Source organism: Sceloporus occidentalis, unplaced genomic scaffold, assembly GCF_023333645.1.
Source record: "Sceloporus occidentalis isolate IW3139 unplaced genomic scaffold, rSceOcc1.0.p SCAF_3, whole genome shotgun sequence".
NCBI lineage: Eukaryota > Metazoa > Chordata > Lepidosauria > Squamata > Phrynosomatidae > Sceloporus > Sceloporus occidentalis.
The window spans coordinates 28,018,332-28,039,615 of record NW_028316983.1 but is presented as its reverse complement, the minus strand read 5'-3'; the positions used below and the strand labels follow the sequence as shown (position 1 = coordinate 28,039,615).

Here is a 21,284-nt window from a genome sequence, read left to right as displayed (position 1 = left end):
ATGTATCAAGAACTCAGTTCATGCAGGTTCACCTGACCACAGACACATACATAATTTTTCCAGTGGTGGTATGCCAGATATTTTGAAGCCACAGTTGTCATTGCTGCGTGGAAAGTAACGACACAGAGCAAATAAAAAAACAGGTTAGGATGATGATCCTTCAAAGCAGACTAAATACATCTGCAAACATCCGCTGGGGTTGGACTAGGTGGGGATGGATGGAAAGAGTTGGGAAATCTGCAAGTTAACATATGAAAGGAGAAGCTGCAAGTAGGATCTAGCCACAAAACTGGCCACAAAAAAAATCTACCCATGGTGATAAAAACATCTAGGAGGCATGGCTAAAAACAACAGTGCATACAAAAGTTCATTCAAATGTCTTTACTATTATGACCTGATGTTGAAATATGAATGTGATTTTTCAAAAATATTCAACATGGGGAAACATATGATACTCAATAAGGTAGCATGGTATACTTTGTGACTTGCACTGGGGAAACTCAGGTTGAAACCCTGAAGATCTTGTGTGTCCATAAGCCATTGACTATCTCTAAATCTGAAAATTTAGCAAAGTGACTGTAAGGATGAAACAGAATCACACCCAAGCACATTTGTCACACTAAGAGTGGTGTACAGATGTGAAAATAAAATAATAACAATAACAATAATAATAACATCAATAACATTGATGGCTGTTAAAATGAGATCCTGTTAGAAATTTGGTTAAAATAATAGATTGATTAGAGGACAAGACTGTACATGTTGGCTCCATCCCTACATAAGTGTTCCTGGAGCAGGGATATACAATGGGGAACTTATGTACTTTTAGCTGAGAGTAGGTAGCTATCTCCATCCCAATCACAGAGGCTGGCTCGGGGGGGGGGGGGGGGAAGACTAGCAATATACAACTCCATCTTTTAAAGACTCCACCTAAAATATGAGGGTCTGAGGACACAGCTGGCATGGCCACAGCATTTGCAGCCCTTCTGCATTCATTCTTTAAAAGCAAGAAGCATAATTTCTGCAGAGAACTCTTTTATTTACTTGCTACTGGTGATTTACTAGATAAACCTGCAAAAGCTGGCTATATAATAGAGCAACCTGCAAAACCTGTTTCCTGAAGGCAAGGGAAGGATGAGTTTGCACATGAGAAGAAACTCTACCTTCAAGTCTTCAGTCTTAATGTGTTTCATACAGGTATAATGACAAGAGTGGATCTGAGAGTGTAAAATTTTAGGGCGTTGAGGATGTCACATCAGAATCAAAGAGTTGGAAGAGACTACCAGGGCCATCTAGTCCAATTGTGGAGCATTGTGGAGCAGAAGGTTTTGGATAGGGTGCAACAGAACAGTGCCCTGCATCAAGTTTAAAAAAAGACATATAGTTGTCCCTCACGATTTGTGGGGGATCTGTTCCAGACACACACACACACACACACACACACACCGTGATTCCAGAAAAATGCCAATATTGGAGTTGCCATTGGTTTCAGTGGCAGTGCGCTCCTGCGTGAGCACCTCAGGCACGCACACCATTTTGTCCCTCCCCTCTTGCTCTCCAGTGAGAAGGGATGACTGTATATACATGTAAGCCACACTTAGATGTACATCAGCCATTAATAGGATTCTGCTCAAAGCCTCACAATGCATGAGTAAAGGTAACAGTGTAATTCTCACTCATTTTTCTTTACTCTTTTAGCCAGCCTGAACCTTCGCCAGAACCTTAATATTTACAGCAGTTTTGGAATATCTACCTAGCAATAGCTTACAACACATACACTAAATGAAAAGAAGATACTGGACATATGTTAATTAATTATGAAACTGCAGTCATTATGCCATAATGGGAAATTATTAGGCAAGAACCAATTAAAAACTAGTCATATTCAACTTTTATCTTACATTTCAGATTACTTATTGAATAACTTTGCAGCTTCTAATTTTTCCTTGGGAGTACTCCTTGATTCGTCGCTCCAGCTAACTTCTCAGGTGGATGCGACGGTCAGGAGTGCTTGTTATCAGCTACGGCTAATACGCCAGCTGCGTCCCTACCTGGACCGAAAGGACCTTGAATCTGTTGTACATGCTTTGGTAACCTCTCGATTAGATTTCTGCAATGCGCTCTACATGGGGCAACCCTTGTACCAAACCCGGAAGCTGCAATTGGTGCAGAACATGGCAGCCAGACTGGTCGCTGGTAGCTCCAGGTCGGACCATATAACACCTATTTTAAAAGATCTTCATTGGCTGCCTATTTGCTTCCGAGCTCAATACAAGGTGTTGGTTTTGACCTATAAAGCCCTAAATGGCTTGGGCCCAGGGTACTTGGAGGACCGCCTCTCCCCACATAATCCGCCTCGCACGCTCAGAACTTCCGGGACCAAATTGTTGGAGGTCCCTAGGTCCAACTTGATGCGGACCTCACAGAGGGCTTTTACTACTGCTGCCCCTTCTCTCTGGAATAAGCTCCCTGCAGAGCTTCGCTCCGCCGCCTCATTAGCTGTCTTTAAGACACAGCTGAAAACATATCTATTCCGGCTGGCCTTCCCACCTTAGACTGTCTGTTTTTTCCTGCTCTCCTTTTCCCTTTCGACCCCGGACCGTTGTAAACTCCTTCTCTCTTCTCCTTGCCCGACATGTATATTTTATTGTCTTCCTGTTCCGTTTTTGTACTAATGTTTTTAACTGTTATATTGTATTTTTTATCTTGTATTGGAATGTTTTAATAATTTTGTAAGCCGCCCTGATCATACCTATGGAAGGGTGGGGTAGAAATAAAATTTATTATTATTTATTATTATTCCTTAATTTAGAATACATTTTCTTTAACATGGCTCCAACTTATTTATTTATTTATTTATTACTTTTTTTACTTCAGTGGAGCAGGGGGTGAGAGACAACTGGGAGGCTGCTAGATTCTCATACAATCCTTGAGTGTTTTCCACAGCCTGCTATTGAGAATTCTCCCTCCCAGAATTAAGAATGGCTAACAAGAATAAAGCATGACTGATAGAACGGACAACAAAACCAATTTACCATACAGTTTTATTGAGACATAACTCTTATATTCTTGGGAAGAGACGAAATCACACACACACAAACTACCATGGAAACACTTTAGAAGGGGATTTTTTTTCTCACATGAATCTTTTCCCAGAGAAATTGGAGAACTGCATCTCTAGAGGACACAATTCTCTAAAACAAGGTTCCCCGCCTAAGGCTAGTCTTTTAAAAACTGGAAGTAGATTTGTTTTGTTTTACCAAAGAAAGTGATCTTCTGTTCATTTCTGGTTGCGTTATGAGTGTCTGCAGCTTTGCCATGCTAGGCATAGCTAGCATAGTCAGTAGTGATGGAGGACAGGTCTGTCAGTGCCTATTAGCCATGACTGATAGTAGAGACAGTATAACAATTGCTAGGTAGCTGTGTAAATAAAATATAGGGCTACATAGGTCTTTGGTATGTTACAGCATGGCTATTCTTATATTTATAAGACTCAGAACATAATATTACCGCTTAGATACATACGGGTTCACCATGTCATTACTGCATATACTCATGTATAAATCTAGAAATTTTAGTTTAAAAATTGACCCCAAAAAACTGGATCGACTTATCCATGGGTCAATGTAAATACTGTACTTTAACTTTTATTTGAAAAGGAGGAACCATCTCCTGGTAAAAGGCAAGGGTATAATCTGTCCTGGAAGCACTGACCCCAGTCTATTTTCTCATCCATCCTGCCATTAGTGTAAGCACAAGTAGTTATGTCTGCTGGATTTTTGGAAGTTCTTTGGCATTGTTTTCCTTTGCTTCATCCTTTAGATCCTTTGTTACATGCCCCTAAGTTTTACCCTCGACTTATCCACGGGTTATAGTCAAGTATATACGGTATATTCATTTTTTGAGACTGGAGAGGAGAAAAGACTATTACACTACAGCCTTAGGGTCCTGAATCCCCAGAATATGAAAAGGTGACAGATGCCTTCAAAAAAAAAAAAAAAAGCAAAGAAAAAAACATGTAAAACAGAATAAAGTAGAAGAAAAACACTGGAAGTTAACATACTAAGAACAGCAGAGCAAATGTTCCATTTCCCCATATAAATGTGTTACTCCTCACACCTGCATGTTGGGGGGGCACTTTATTAGAACAAATTCTAGTTATTATCTTGGCTTCAACAGAACCTCAGATAAGTTTTAAGCCTTTCACTTCTCTAAATGCTAAATGTATGCATTCTGCCCCCCAATTCTTACCCCTTCTCATTGGCTACAGTGCAACCTGAAGTGAGAGCAACTGAGAAAGGCTGCATCTGCACTGCAGAAACAATGCAGTTTGACACCGCTTTAACTGCCATGGCTCAGTGCTATGGAATTCTGAGACTTGTGTGTTGTGGCACCAGAGACTTCTGACAGAGAAGGCAAAATATTTCACAAAAGTACAAATCCCACAATTCCTTATACTCAGCCATGGCAATCAAAAAGCAATGTCATACTGCATCATTTCTACAGTGCAGATGCAGCCTAAGAATATGTTAAGCCCTACTGCAAATACACAACAAGTTTATTGATTAGTCAACTGACCGTATCAACAATAAAGTGCAAGATATCAAAATATCGAGATACATACACAATAAAACTTGATAACTCCTAAAACTCATGTAAAGTTAACTAAGAAATTAAAACACATAAAATTGGATAAAAGCAAATTTGATAGGATACAAAATAGATTATAGAGTAAGGCAAGCTAAAACAGGGGAAGTGGAGGAAATCAAAGGTGAATATTTAAATGAACTCATCACCGTGGCACGCCCCCCCCCCCCCGTTTTGTACAATAAACTGATCTCAGATGGGCAGCTTTTATAATGAATTTTGCAACATAACGGACTAAATATAAAGTCTCTCCAGTAAGAAAATGGGACAATTTAACAATAGGATCCCAGTAGGTCATTCTAACCAAAAATGGTTGAAAAAACTGAGATCTCTTCTTGTCGTATATACAACAGTCAAACAGGATATGTACAATGTCCTCGATGGCTGGGGCACCACAGATACATGTTCTTTCAAGGTAAGGTATTTTGTGGAACCGTCCTCTTGTAACCATAGAATTCAGTTGCTCAAATCTGGTTCTAGTGAAAGCTCTGTATTAGGTGCAGCCTAAGGTATTTTTCTAAGGAAAAAAAGTTTTGTTTTCGGCTAACCACTTTAGAGATTTACAACTAGCCAACAGAGCTATATCTGATTAAGCACTAATATCCCAGACCTTTTGTTTTAAGGTGATCCGAGCTGTATGACCAGCTGAAAGAAGATAAGAAGGAGAGAGGCCTAGCTGGTACATTAGTTGAGATAGCTGGCATACCCAGAAATGTGGGGGCCCAATAACTAGCTGTTCTTCTAAGCAGAGTTTAGGGAGTCTCCTAAAATCCAATTTGGAAATCTTTAGCCAGTAGTTGAGAGCTTTTATCAAAACCTGGCACTGTGTTGAATGGGCCCCTAGTTCTGCTATCACTGCATGGGCTGGGGTCTTCTTATCTGTACCAAGAACCCTCCTTAGGAAGCAGCTCTGTGCCTGCTCCAAAAGAGGTACTTTCAAGTGACCCCAGAGTTGTGCAACATATGATATGATGGGCATGATTTTGGCTTTAAAGACTTTTAAGATGGGGGATAAACTAGTGAGGTGGTTGTAATTTATCAATTTATAATTCGCTATAGCTCTCTTTTTCTTCTGAGGTGGCTTGTCCATTTTCCTGTGTATGAGAAGGATAACCCTAGGTATAAATATACATTCAAGGAGTACTTTCTCATACTCTGACTAAACACAGTGCAGTAGTCCAATGGTATGAGCCATTGATTTTTGGTGGCTATGAAGATGTTCTTTAAACTGGTGTTGACAGAATGATTACACATTACTGTGATTGCTTCTGACCACACTTAAATTCCCAAATGAGATCCTAAGTGTACTCTGCAATCTACTGGGATCACAGGGAAGGAAAAAGAAGCAGTTTCAATGAGTTGTGCTTGCTTCATCTATGGTAAACGAAGAAAATGGAAATGAGCTGGGCAGTAAAAAGTAACGCAGATGGCTCGTAACCATTTTTACACATTACAAGCCCTATTTTGGGTATTTATATATACTACAAGCAAGCTGGTATTTCAATATATCTATTAAGATAAAGAGTGTTTTGGTTGTGAATTATTGTATTAAAAGTTTGGATTGTTTCTTATATGTGAATTACTAAGAACACTGAGCTTCTATATCAGTTCCTAATTAATTCACAATTTGTAACTGATTATCTGCGTTATGTTCTGGCAGGTAAAGGCTTTTTAAAAAGATACTGAAAACAAAATTCTTCTCAAAATGGGTTTTCAAACACATACCTTAATGTCTAGTTTATTTTCATGCTGTATTAAACTTATTTTGTGCTTAAAAATCTTGATCAATGTTACCAATTCAGAGCTGAAAACCAAAATTGGTACTGCTGAAGAATGTAAGCATTATAGTTTTTCATAATTTGGACCTAAAATGGTCTGGCAGCTGTAACTGGTATGATGCTTTATCCAAGATGCTTTATCCAAGATGTGTAGTAATAACAAGATCAGGAGTTAATTTTTCCCCCCTGTGGCATATTTTGTAGGCTCAAATAAAGTACTGCTTTCAGGAATAAAACAAAAGGAAACAGCTGCAAAGTAAATAGGGTGTTCACACTTCCTCAACTGCAGATGGATTCAGATCTTTATCTGAGCAGGAGAAAAGAAGAAATGATCCTGTTTTGACCCATCTGGGCAGAGAGTACCCACAACACAAAAGGCAAAAAATTATTGTTATTATATTACATTATATCAGTCAACCTTTAAATTCATCTAACACTTCAAGGCTCCAGTCTGGCTGGACAATTTTATTGTTCTGTAAACCATAAAATAAATTATTGCTCTTCAAAATAGTATTCAAGAACAGCCTTATTATGAAAACATACCAACTTGTGCTACTATAGGTCACTGATGATTAAACAAATGAGTTATCCAAGTATATAGCAGGAAATCTTAATTACATACTGTACTACCTTCAAGATGGACACATGGAGCCACATCAAGGGTAGTAGTGGGGATTCAGCTACAATGAATGGATTTATTCAGTAACTTGCAATACAGAAAAGTTTTCCTGGTTAGACATCTGTAGTGTTCTCCTTTCCATAGCTCCGTATTTCATACATCATCATGGCAACTGTAGCTAACATCTTTACTGTTGCTTGTAAATGTCTGGCTGAACACCACCGCTTACCAGCTTTGAGATGACAAAGTAACCTGGATTCTTTCTTTTCCTTGACACTAAAAATTTCAGCAGTTTGATAACACTAATTGTCATGGCTGCATCCTATGGAACACTGGGTTGTAGTTAGTGGGGGACTAGAACTCCCTGATGTTGTTGCTGCTGGGTGCCTTCATGTTGTTTCGGACTTACGACGACCTTACGGTGGACTTACGGCGACCTACGGTGAGGAGGTTTGCCTTTGCGTCCCTCTGAGAGCATTTGACTCGCCCAGGGTCACTCAGTGGGTTTCCATGCCAGAGTAGAAATTCAAACCCTGATCTCCAGAGTCGTACTCCAACACTTAAGCCACTACACCACACTGGCTCTCAGAACTCCCTCCTAGAGAATTCTAAATGTCCCATAAAACTACAAATCCCAGTATTCCTCAGTCAAGGGAAGTAATTATCCTGCTATATTCTGCATTGTCCAGATGTCTTTGGAGTACTGCATTCAGTTCTGGGCAACACATTTTAAGAATACTGACAAGTTGGAGTGGGTTCAGAGATGAGCAATGAGGATGATAAGAGGTATGAAGAACAAAACACATGAGAAGAGGTTGAAGGAGCTGGGCTGATTCAAAATGGTGAAGTCAAGACTGAAGGATGACACGATTGCACTCTTGAAGGACCTTAAAGGATGCCAGAGAGAGAAGGGGGCAGGCCTCTTCTCTGCAGCCTCAGAGGATAGAACCAGATCTAACGGTTTTAAGTTTCAGGAGGGCAGAATTTGATTGAACATTAGAAGGAAATTCTTGGTAATGAGCGTGGTTCAGCAATGAAACCAATTGCCTAGAGAAGTGGTAGGGTATCCTTGTCTGGATGTATTGAAAAAGAGACTGGACAGCTACATGCTGGGGATGCTGTAGCTGGAAATCCTGCATTGAACAGGTGTTTGGACCTAATAGCCCATAGTGTCTCTTCCAACTCATGATTCTATTCCACAAGATGGAGATGAGTGGCATTAAAGTGCTGCAAGTATGTAATGTAAAACAAATTTGAGTCCTCCTACTATTGGACTGCATTAAGAGTGTGGTTGGCAACAAGCCACTTCAGTGGCAGCCCTTTAAATAAGCCTAGCAGGTGCAGGTACTTTTATATATGAGGAAGAAGACCAAGTCTATAAAACCTTATGCTACAATCTCTTCCACACAGTCTCAAAGGTGCTAGAAGATTCCTTTGCAAAATCCAAGGATGTAATTCTTCACTAGGTTTCTTCTCAAAGGAAACAATGAGTAATATCAGTAATTGTCTTCCCGCTGTGAGAAAATATCTGAAAATCATGCAGTTTTCAAAAACCACACCAGTTTTGTTCTCAATTCGGGTTTTAGTCTGTGCAAAATTTGCATGAGGTTTTTTTTTTTCTGAGTGGAAAACAGCATTTGCTGTTCTGGAAACAGCATTTTCTACATAAGAAATAATGTTCCTGCCTAGAAATATTATTTTTCTGCATAGAAGATGATATTTTCTGTGGAGAAAATGCTGTTTTCTGCACAAAACAACCATTTTACACAAAGTCCAAAACTATGAAATTTCTAGTTGGTCCAGGATTTTTCTTAACACTAGAAAATGTATTTTTACCATTTTTCAAATTTTCAGTTTGCAGTATCAACTGAGTTTATTAGAGCTATGCTTCTTTGAATGGATGAAATTCAGGTTCATTTCCAAATCATAAATAAGCTATAGGTAATAATCTTTGTACATAACATTTTTCCAGCCACAGGAGCAAAAACAGCCAGAAAATCTTACAAAAGAAATAGTCTTGTTGTATAGGACTTACCTGTTCTATAACCTGTGTTATTGAGGTACACTGCAAAGGTACGGATTTCATGCTGGGCCTGCCAGGACGGAGAAGAACAGTTTTCATTGTTGGTGTAAGTGTTATGATTGTGGACGTATTTCCCTGTGAGAATAGAGGAACGTGATGGACAGCACATTGGTGTTGTCACAAAGGCATTGATGAAGTGTGCACCTCCCTGTTCCATGATCCGCCTTGTCTTATTCATTACTTGCATTGAACCTAAAGAGGAAAGAGTATCACATTAGAAATGGAAAGAGAGAGGCTCATTGTTCTGATTTTTTAAATTAAAGGAAGTACTATAAATTTCACAACATGCTTCAGACAAGACACAAGACTGTGGTAAAGCAAACATACCTATTTTAGTGGGGAAGGGAGAGGTAAAAGATTAAACCACACTTTCTCCTTTTAAATCTCTAGGTAAAGAACTTTGTAGTTAATTTATCTATCAATTATTATTATTGTTATAAATTATTTCTTTCAGTTGCAGCACTTTGTCATGCTGGGAATCACAGATATAATCATAACATTTGGAATTGTATGTGCATGTTGCTCCTACAGCCAAGCTACAGTTTAATATTTTGCAGGATATTTTTAAAGCATATAATTTTTTTAAAAAAAATAAATCACAAGATAGCATGGTGCAGGAAAAAAAACTATGAGAAGAACTTCCAAATAATATCCAAGGAATCTTTTCTTAAAGATGAACAAAATGCTATTGCATTGTGAATACTGAGTAACAGGTGTAGTAGATTAAGGCCATCACATCTCAGTTCACAGACTGTGAGATAGCCTCACCCTGGAGAGGCACCACACAGGAGGGTGACTAAAATGGTGAAGGGTCTGGAAACCATGCCCTATCAGGGAACTGGGGATGTTTAGCCTGGAGAAGTGAAGGTTAAGAGGTGATATGATAGCCCTGTTTAAATATTTGAAAGGATGTCATATTGAGGAGAGAACAAGCTTGTTTTCTGCTGCTTCAGAGAACAGAACCGGGAACAATGGATGTAAGCTAACAGGAAAAGGGATTCTACCTCAACATTATGAGGAACTTCCTGACAGTAAGGGCTGTTTGACAGTGGAACACACTCCCTCAGAGAGTGGTGGAGTCTCCTTCCTTGGAGGTCTTTAAATAGAGGTTGGATGGCCATCTGTCGGGGATGCTTTACTTCTGAGTTCCTGCATGGCAGGGGATTGGATGTTCCTTGTGGTCTTTTCCAACTCTATGATTCTATCCAATGGGAGAAATTCAAATTCCAACAAAGCAACTTGAAGCAACTTTTAGTCTTTCTCCTCAGGTCCCTCCCTATCTCCTACATCAGCCAAAGCTTGGTTGAATGAAATGTGATCAGAGCTTGTGAGCATTACATGTTGTTGTTGCTGCTGTTGCTGTTGTGTGCCTTCAAGTAATTTCTGACCTTTGGTGACCCTAAGGTGACCCTATCATCGGGTTTTCTTTGCAAGATTTGTTCAGAGGAGATTTGCCGTTGCCATTCTCTGAGGCTGAGAGCATGTTACTTGCACAAGGTCAGTCAGTGGGTTTCATGACCAAGTAGAGAATTAAACCCTGATCTCAAGCATCGTAGTCCAACATTAAAAACACTATGCCATGCTGGCTCTGATTATATACGAGCATAACATTACATGACATCAAGCAGCAACAGCAAATATATTTCTATATCACTTATAAGTGCACTTAAGCACTCCCTAAGTGGTTTACAACATGTAAGCTTATTGCACCCAACAAGCTGGATACTCATTTTAGCAATCTTGGAAGGATGCCAGGCTGAGCCAACTCTGAGCCCCTGGCTGGTATTAAACCTTGTTGTTTGTGAGTGAGTGGGTGCAGTATAGGCATTTAACCACTGCACCACCAGCTCTCCTGGACTATATTTCCCAGAATTTCCCAGAATTCGCAAGGCCACATGGCCACCAGCCATGTGAACAGGAGGATTCTGCCAGTTGTAATGCTTCCTAATGTTAGGTAAAGGGCTCATTTTTTTTCCACTTGAGGAATAATTAAATAGGAAGTGTCAGGAAAAAAGTCCTGACTGAGAGCATGAAGGTCAGTGCCTTTCAGAGTAGAAAACAACATTGGAATAGATTGGCACGGGAGGTGTATGGCCAATGCACTCAGTATGGCCACAGTGTTTCTGAGGCCCACACTCAAACTTGGAAAAAATGTAAAAAGTCCTCAATGACCTCCCAAAGCTACCTATGAATGTGAGAGTAATTTTATCAATTTTATTTTATTTATATTCCACCTTTTGCCATTTTGCCATTAGGTCAAAGTGATATGGTTTTTTTAACATTCCAGATTACATTCTGGGTGAATCGTTGGGTCTACAAGACCCAAAGAAACTAGGTAGAGGAGAACATGGCAAAATCCTGCCCCAATTTTGGAGCCAAAACATTAAAGGAAAAGAAAATAACTTTTTTTAAAAAATTGTATGTGCCAATGGCATGTGCAGGTTACCCCATGGAAAGCCAATGCTGTACCCCGTCCTGGCTAGATGACGGGGAAAAATAATTTCAGTAGGTATGAAACAGCTTCCAATGTTTCATAGGCTGATTCCACTGTGCTACTGAAGAGATAAGGAAAGTACAGTGTATGGGTTGCACGTTACTCCTGGACTCCACTATTGCAGTTCCTGAATGCCTGCCAGTCTCTCCAACCCCCCCCCCCCCGCTTCTCCTATATGCTTTTTTAAATTGCCTTACTTTCAAGCTATTTCACTTGAAAATTGTGCTAAAAGCTCATATGTGCACAATGGTACAAGATAAAAGAATGTACAGAAAACTACAATAGCGCATCAGAATCAAGCCACTATCACCAAAGCTTGTGTGAAGAGCCACATTTTAATTCGACATCAAAATGAGGCCAACATCAATCAATCTGACCTCTAAAATGAGGCCAGCATCTGGCATTTTGCAATCTGAGTGGCACAGCAGAAAATACTTTCTCTTATATCTTCATATATGGACCAACAGGTAGAAAGAAGAGATTCCTTGGAGTTTATCAGACAAGGGAAATTGGAAGTATAATCCAATGGCAATCCGAATGCAATGGGGTTTAACGTTATTGCGTGATAGACTACCACATGCAATTTCAGGCAATGGGAAGTCAGTCCGAACGCAATCATGGGGTTTCACATTATTGCGTGATAGACTATCACATGCAATTTCGAGCAATGGGAAGTCAGTTCAAATGTAATTCGAATTCACGTAAATTCACTGAACTAGTGAATTCATGTGAATGCATTCTGGCCCCACTTTCCTTTCATTCGAAATTAAGAGAAATTTCTCCCGTGTGATAAACTCCCTTGGCAGATCTCAATGCCCAGCCAGGAAAAAGCACTCTCTCAGGTACTGAAGGATATATCAGAATGGTACCTTCTAAATGTCCTGGATTAGAACTCCCAACACCCCAAACAGCAAGGGTTGGAAGAGGCTGTAACATAGGAATCAGAAAAATACTAGATTCCAGAATCTTCCAGAATCTACTTACTGAACCCTCTTTAAAGAGAGGTTCCTTGGAACATAAAATCTAAGAACTGCTGCAATTCACAGAACACAATCCATATATTACTGCAACAGTTCATACAACAACTTAGCCTGCACAATTGTATTAAACTTAAGCAACCTACGTCTAATTCCATCCTTTATACTGGCCTAAAATTTATTTTATCCAGTCTAGACGTGATATAATATTTTAAAATTTTCATTATTAATATTCCATTCACTTTTGTTATTAAAACCTCCTTTGTTTTTATTTCAAAAAAAATAAGAGAGCACAGCAGTGTGAGGATGTGGCAGGACAGACTAAAGGCAAACAAGCCTGAGGCTCACCTTGAAAATCAGGCAGAAAACAGCTTGTTCTGACAGTGGCTAAAGTCATCTGATATAGCAGAGAACATGCTGGTAAAGCTCTTCAATCTCTTCTATCTGTGTTTACATGAACCCAAAGGCAAGCTATTGCTCTTGGATAATAAATTTGATTATCTTGCTTGGGTTTCAGGATGGACTAAATGCAGATCTTGGAAGAGATACTTTCATCAAAGTCCTATTTGCTGAATCCCCCAGATTAGGGGATGTGAGAGCTGGACTTTAAAAAAATGTACCTTTTTCAAGCTCTAACTGGCACTGGAATTTAAAATGGCCTGTGCCTAAACAACCATCACCCATTGCAATAATAGCTTAGCCTAGATATCTACAGTAAATTAAACTAATGTGCATCTCCTTCCATTCTTTAGATATGTCTATAAATTATTTTGTTCATCTACAGACTAGAGATTGTGTAATATGTAGGCACATATATATATTTAGCAATTCCATCAATTTTCTTATTCCCACCTTCTCACCATTATCTTGCTATTTTTATTACTTGTTTTTGTTTCTCACTGCTTTCAATAGGAGGTCTGGCTTTTGCTCTTCTGTTGCTTAATATTTCTGTGTTTTTCTTCCAACTAGCATCAAAATTGTCAGGCCTGCTACTAACCCGCTAAGGTATCTGATCTGCAAAAATAGATGGAATAGGGGAAAAAGGCCTTGTTCTATAGACAGTTTTAAAGGCATACAAGCACATTCAGGGAGATCACAAAATTCTCTCTCCCTCTTATATTGACACCCACTACTATCCACCATCCCCATCCCCATGAAGAATTCAACCTTTGCATGTGAAGCCCAGAACTGGGGAGCAGTTATGGAAACACGTGCAAGCCCATTTCTAATGGCCCTATGCTTCTTACATTGGCCTGAAAGTAGGGGCTCTTACATACATGAACCCACAACAGCACAAGAGCTCTTGACAGCACAAAGGCTTCTACTTGTGTCCATGCGGAAAACCCCTTCAGACTTCGCTTGTCCAACAGAGGAAGACTGAGCAGGCAAGGATATTGGGGGTTGGGTTGGGTTGGGACCTGAATGGCTTCATGTGAGCAGAATGACCCCATCTCCATCATGGAGTTTCTCAATCCTGCACGCTGCAGGATTGCTCAGTGAATTTATTATAGGATACACAGGATGCTGTTTTATATTGAGACAGACAATTGGTTTAGCTAGCCCTCCTGACTGCTAGTAAGGATGCAGCTCTTTTCAAATTTTTGCTTGAAGGAAGCAATAAGTAATTTTAGTCGTTTTCTTCCCACTGTAAGAAAGTCCTTGAAAACAGTCTAGTTTTCAAAGGCTATTCATAATTCAAGGCTTTTTCTGCACAAAATTTACATGTAGTTGTTTCTACACAGCATTTTCTGCACAGAAAATAATATTTATACACAGGTATTTTCTGTGCAAAAATGTTTCCTTTGGAAATAAACCATGTGTGAATTTTGTGCAAACCCAAATTATGAAGAATCTTTTCAGTCCAGGATCAGAAGAGAAACATCTTTCAACCACTTTTCTTTGTAGTTTTCAATATTATCTCCATCACTACCTATCAGTAGATCTCCAGGGTTTCTGGCAGGATTGTTGTCTCAGCCCTACTTGTAGATGCCTGGCATTCCCTAGTGGTCTCCTGGGCCCAACTATGTTTAACTTCACAATCCAGAATTCAGGTGTGTTCAGGATGATACAGGTTGCATCCACACTGCAGAAATAATTTGGTTTGACACCACTTTAACTGCCATCGTTCAATGCTATGGGATTCTGGGGATGATAGTTTATTGTAGCCCCAGATGTATCCACAGGCTTTTTTTTTTTTTTTTTTTTTTTTTTTTGCAATTTAAAACTACAATCTAAAAATAATGAAGCACAAAGGGATGGAAATGGCCAGGAAACAACAGAAGATAAACTGAAAATGCTTAAAGAAACAGTCAAGAATTCTAACAGGAAAGAAAGAAATAAAGCAGTCCCAGTTGTTTCAGTTTCCCATTCACTATGAATGAACACATTTACCTGATAAAACACCAACAACTTGTAAAAATTTGTCCTGTTTACTAGTGTCTACATCTCCCCTTGGGATTCTCAGTTCATTCGGGAATTTGTACTGGAACAATTGTACTTCAGGTTTTAATTTGCCCTTCTAAGACATTTTACAGATTTATATGCTCCATTATGGTTTCTTTCTTTAGCAGGTGATACAATTTATGTGTAAGAGAGAGTGCTGAAGAACAGATTTGGAGGAAGGGGTGATTATACAGTTCATTACGTGCTTGTTTTCCAGCCTTAGGCTTAAGGATTCAAAGGCAATCCATGTGTATGCATTTGACTCCTGTTCCTCCAAACCTTGTTTTCTGGCATACCAGCAGTACCTTGTATTATGTTTGCAGCAAGCAAAAAATGAATTATGCAGGTCTATGGCAGGACAGGTCTTTCTCTCCATCCAGAATTCTTTACACTACCTACAAGGTCAGTCCTGACATTAAAGAAATGTTTCCACGTTTAGAGGATGCCACACGAGCACCTGTCTGCCCGTAAGCCCCCATACCTGAGCAAAAAAATGTGAACGAAGTCTGCACTAATTTAATTTTAAGACAAGAAATTCATATTTGAGATGATTTAACCGGCTCAGGGCAAAAGGATTTTCTTTGATCTCTCTGTCAGCCATTCAAAGTTAGCAAAGGTCAAGAGTGCTCAAACACCTATGTGGCTCTAGGCCACTCTGTGATAAAAGGTTGCTCCCATCAAGTTCCTGAGAGAAAGATACAGCCAGAAGATATATGTGAAGCACTTGCTGTACCTCACAGCAGACAAATCAAGCAACAATAGCAGAAATAAAAGGGATCTTACAAAGCAGAATATTCCAACTGTGAAGGAATCCTCTACTAATCACTGTGTAGCAACTCTTGCTTAAATGGGTCTACTGTCAGAAAGACTCCAAGAGTTCTCATATGTATGTGAAATGTGTGTTGTGTAACTAAACATTACTTTTTAGTTTGGATTAAACATGCAAAGAGTCACCATAGGTCTGAGTTGACTTGAAGGCAGAAGACAACAACTAAATATGCAGGAGACCACTTCAAATTGAACCCACTGTGCATTTTCATGAGTATCTTTAACCTTTTACCAGCTACTGAGTTTGCTAAACCTACCGCCTATGCTGGTGGGGGGGGGCGCTAAAAAAGGGAAATTTCCTTTTGGGCTAGGTGAACAGGGAGCATAAGGAAAACATTTAACCCCCTCAGACATCTCTCCAATTCTGCAAACTTAAAACATCTTCCAGAGCCATGATGATTGCTTCATGTCCCCTGCTCTTCACTTCCTGAATTCTTATTCCTGATCTGCCTTTCAACTGACTAAGGTATATACTGCACTGCAGAAGTAATGCCGTTTGACAATGCTTTAACTGCTATGGCTCTATCCTACAGAATCCTGGGATTTGTCCTGGGATAAGCAGGTGCAAGTACAGACACCTACATACTGTATTCTTAGAAATTATCAAGATGAGCCTAAGCTTTTACACTGGAGTCAACGGTTGCTATCTTTACAAAGTTTTGTTGGATAAATATAATTGCTCCCTGCTGCAACCATATGACAAACACTGAGTATCAGTGTTTTCTTCTATCAGCAGTGAATCTGAGATTCTTGTAGACAGTGATGAAATGCATTTCATTATAAAATTGCAAGACATCCAATTGAAATAGAACAGCTAAAGAAGAAATGAATCAACAGCAGGAAGATGAAGCTAAAAACTGTCTATCCAGAATGAGGAAACGTATCATGATGCTAATCACTTTCCCTTTAATACACGGATTATGCATGGATTTTTCATCCACAGATTCACAAAGCACTTCAAAAACATTACAACTTTACAACAAAAATATATAAACAACCCCAATTAGAAGGTGGTAGTGATATACCACCAGCATTTTATTGCAGTTACCTCTTGCTTACTTGAATAACTTCTTCCTGAACCCTTTAAAAATGCAGTAGACTAATAGACCAATTTTAACTTTATAAAGTAGGACTTTTGTTTCTCCTTCAGATGTTCTTGGACAGCTACACCCATCACCCCACAAGACAGCAAATGGAGGGATAATGAGAATTGCAGTATAATAACTGGAGGGCCAAACACTGACCATTCCTAACTTCTTTCAGAGAAGTTAGACTGGTACCCTATCTACTTAAAGACTTTTTTTGTTTAGAAAACATTTGATGATTGATTCTCTAAGGTCTGTCTCTCCTAAACAATGTGCTGGATCTTGCTAATTGTTGTGCTGGTGTGTGAGTGCATGTGCATGTTTAATAGTGTATGTTTCAATGTTTTAAAATATGTGTTAATGTTTTAATCCAGTTTTACTTTTTTAACCTTTAACCTCTAACTTTTCTATTTTGTGAATTTTTAACTATGTGTTTTACAATTTATTGTGAGCTTCTTTGAGTCCTAAGTGAGGAACAGGCAGGATAGAAACAAACAAACAAATAAATGAACAAAGCAGAAATTGGCAATTTTCTGCCCTAGAGCCTACTAAAGGTTGCACAGATTGCTGAAAGTTAAAACAAACAAACAAACAAACAAACAATGGGTGGTCTCTTCTGGTTTTGAAAAATAACTAATTTTGTTGTTAAAAGGTCCAGGGGGGTTGTGGCCTATTTAAAAGGTGAATGAGAGGAAACACTGTACGTTGTATTACTTTTCCAAAGAAAAGGCACTCCAGGCGATTCAAATATCTCATGGCTGCAAAAATAGTGTTGGTCTATGCTTCGAGAGGCCACACAGAATCTCAGGGCCACATTTTGCCTACTCCTGCTGTAAAGAGGTATTAACTCATGAAGTGATCCCTTCTTCACCTTAAAATAACCTGCACTGAATCAATGTTTTGTCAATCTCCTATTAAAACGCAATTTAAACAACCCCTTTAAATGGCAGAAGCATCTGTGCGGAAATAACACTACATGTTAAGTTGCCCCTTGGGGACACTAACCTCCTTTAATAAAACCACTGTAAAGACAAGGCCCTATATATCAACAGTCTTTAATATGGAAACATATGATATAATCTTCTTCCACAGCTTGAGAGCTAATGCAAAGTGACAGATCATTGGAAGGTAAAAATCCAGGATACCCTTTCAATACAGTCCTAAGTAGGCCAGCTTTAAATATTTTACAACAATGCCAAGTATTCCAATTAAAAAAAACATTGGAATACTTATTTCAGATTGCCTCCCAAAATAAAATTAGGAAATGCTAGAGCAAAAGAAACACAGAAAATTGATTCCTCCCTTTTGTAAACATCACCACTTGTGTGTTAATCAGTCTTACTAATCTACCCAAAACATCTGCCTCTGGAGTAGAAAAATCCCTCCAGTCTGTCATCAGTTAAGTTCCCATAAATGTCTGCTGCTTCTGCAAAAAAAAAAGAAGTCAGCTTCTTATTCAGAAGGTAGCTTTCATTACCATGGCTAAAACACCTTTTAATTGCCATTTTCTGGTTAAAAAGACATGGCATAAGATCAGAGATAATGAAATAAACCAGAAATAAAGACACTGTAAGAATTCAAACCTAAAAAAAAATCACTGATGTATATGATGCATATAGCCTGTAGTTTTACAATTAGGTCTCTTGGTAGACTATGGCGGGGTACAAACCGCCGCTTTGCGGCGGTCTGCCGCCGCCGCCGGTAGATTCGTGGGGGAGCCGGAGCCGTCAGACGGCGCGGCTCCCGCGCGGACCGAAAAAGAAGCTCCAAAATGGAGCTTCTTTTTCAGTCGCGTTTGTGACGTAGCGAGGCGCCAGGGGCGCACTCGCTACGTCATAAATGCTGCGACACGTACGGACGCTCAGCGTCCGATACGTAAAGATGGCGGCGCCCATGTGGAAGGGGCACCGCCATCTTGTACGTATAGGATACGTACTAGGGTTAGGGGGGTGCGGAAGCACCGCCCCTTCCTAACCCTAGTACGTATCCTATACGTACTAAATGGCGGTATGTATCCCGCCTATAGGTCTTTTGATACCATAGCTTTTCATGCTGTCGAGTTTGAAAAAAAGTGCAACACATCTTCCATGAACTGTAGTGGAAAACTCTGTGTACCAGCTAATGTGTCCAGACCTAAATGGAACCTAACCCAACTGCTGGATGCTGATGCTTACTGGGACATAAAATTTCTGCATCACATTATGCAACCCAGATTCTACACAAAGAGAACATGGGCATACATTGAGCAGAACTGCATAACATATTCTCATCCCCTTCCCCACCACCACTCCCTTCTCCTTTTGTGTCGTGTCTTTTAGATTGTAAGCCTGAGGGCAGGGAACCATCTGATTAAAAAGATTATATGTACAGTGCTGTGTAAAGTTACAGCGCTTTATAAATAAAGGTTAATAATAATAATAAATATTGTTAAAGTCCTAGGAAAGGTAAGAGCTACATAAGGCACTGAAGCATCTGTCTTACAGTAAAATCTTCTTATGCCTTACTTCGATTTCTTTAGATTTTATCAGGTTCTCATATATTCTTCACTCCTAATTATAAGAATCTAGTTTGGTTTTGTTGTAAAACATCACTTTCTATGTCTGTAGTAGCAGAGTGCAACCAAAGAAGACATTCATATCTTCAGCAGCTATGTTTCAACAGTTTTATTAAAACACACATATACTTTCATATACTATATGAAAGATATACTCTACAACAGTACCAATAAAACTGTATAATAATTCAGCACACAATGACTATTTTCTGGACTAACATATAGGGAGTTTGTCAAGCTTCTTATTCCACATGATCCAATGGAAAGAACTTCCTAGATTGTGGTCTGAGAGATTGATGTTCAATTTGAGTTCATTCAAAGACTCATCTGATGGTGTTGGGCAAATTCGATTTTCTTTGTCTCTCCCCACCGCAAAATGTTAACAGAGGTATATTAGACTGTACAAGAAGGAAAAGACTGTAAAGGATCATACATTATATGAGATCTACAGAAATGACTATGAAAATACACACAGCCAATAACAACAAATAAAAAAGATAACACAATAGTGTTATATTTTTTCATACTATACTCATAAAAGTTACGTTTTACTATCAGAAAAAAAGAAGCCAATGTGTAATATTAGCAAACATCTGAAGCAAAAAGGGAAAATACATTTGTGCATTTTAAACTGAATGGAATTATGCAACTTAAAAAAAGTTAAAATAATAATTTATTAACTCTTTGTAAAAGCAGTGCTGAATTTTTCACTTGCTAGCATTTTATCCTCAGAAATGACACTATTAATACTAGTTTCAATTTCCAGCTATTGAAAGCTGAAATTAGTTTCAAGTACTGCAAAAGAATGAAATCTGGGAAGCAGGTAGTGTAGGAAGAAAAGTCAGTTCAGCCTAAGAAACTTTAATTAAAAGGTCCATCATAAATAGTTACCTTCCACTTGAGTCTTTTCTGTGCATATGTTGTTGTCTAGGTTTTCCTTTAATTGCTTTTAAAACATCTGCTAGTGCCATTTCTCATTCCAAGACTGAACATGAATTTTTCATGCCCCATATTTAGCTGTTAAATAAGCAGACGTATGAGCAACTTGCTCCAATTTCTCTTCTAACCATAAAATATCTACAGCAGCCTTTCCCAGGCTGATGTCTTTTGGATAATTTTGACTGCAATGACCATCAATCCCAGAAAGCATGGCCAATTAAGGAACCTAAGAAATGAAGTCAAATCTATCTAAGGTTGCCAAATCGGGGAAACCAAAAGCTAAAGAAGTGTATGGAGAATATGGTGGTTGTAGCCCTGATAATCACCAGATGGCCATACTGTGTGGAGATGATATTAGTTGTAGTCCAACTCAAGTTTACTAGGTTCAGGAACGCTGGTCTATGGCACAATCCTTCAGACAGACTACAATGTCAAAATATTATTTAATCTATTTTCAACAACTGAATGTTGAAGATGAACTTCTAACTAATCCAAGTGAGTAGCTGATGTTAATAAATTATAGAAAGAGAACAAATAAGAATATATACAATAGATATAATTTGATTATTAATACATAATTTGATCATTATGTCTATACCACGTTTATGTGTCATGGCTCCATCTTGCAGAATCCTGCAATTTGTAGGTTGTTGTGGCACCAGAGCTCGCTAACAGACAAGGCTAAGTATCTCACAAAACTATAAATCCCAGAATTGCATAGCATTGACTCATGACAGTTAAAGTGATGTCAAATTCCATTCCATGTAGATGCAACCAAAGTCTTATCACCACTATGATTATTTTTGTCGTCTCTGGAAAACTGCTCCCAAGGTAGTGA

At 38.9% G+C, this 21,284-nt stretch overlaps 1 protein-coding gene across 3 annotated transcripts in view; it reads right to left on the bottom strand.

Annotated features, from left to right (window-relative positions):
* Positions 1-21,284, bottom strand: part of SULF2 (sulfatase 2) — a 162,403-nt gene that overhangs the window by 108,717 nt on the left and 32,402 nt on the right. For all 3 annotated transcript variants that reach the window (XM_089513881.1, XM_089513882.1, XM_089513883.1), the window contains exon 3: positions 9,080-9,319. In XM_089513881.1, the coding sequence (XP_089370007.1) occupies positions 9,080-9,319 (240 nt within the window). The remainder of the gene's footprint in view (positions 1-9,079; positions 9,320-21,284) is intronic.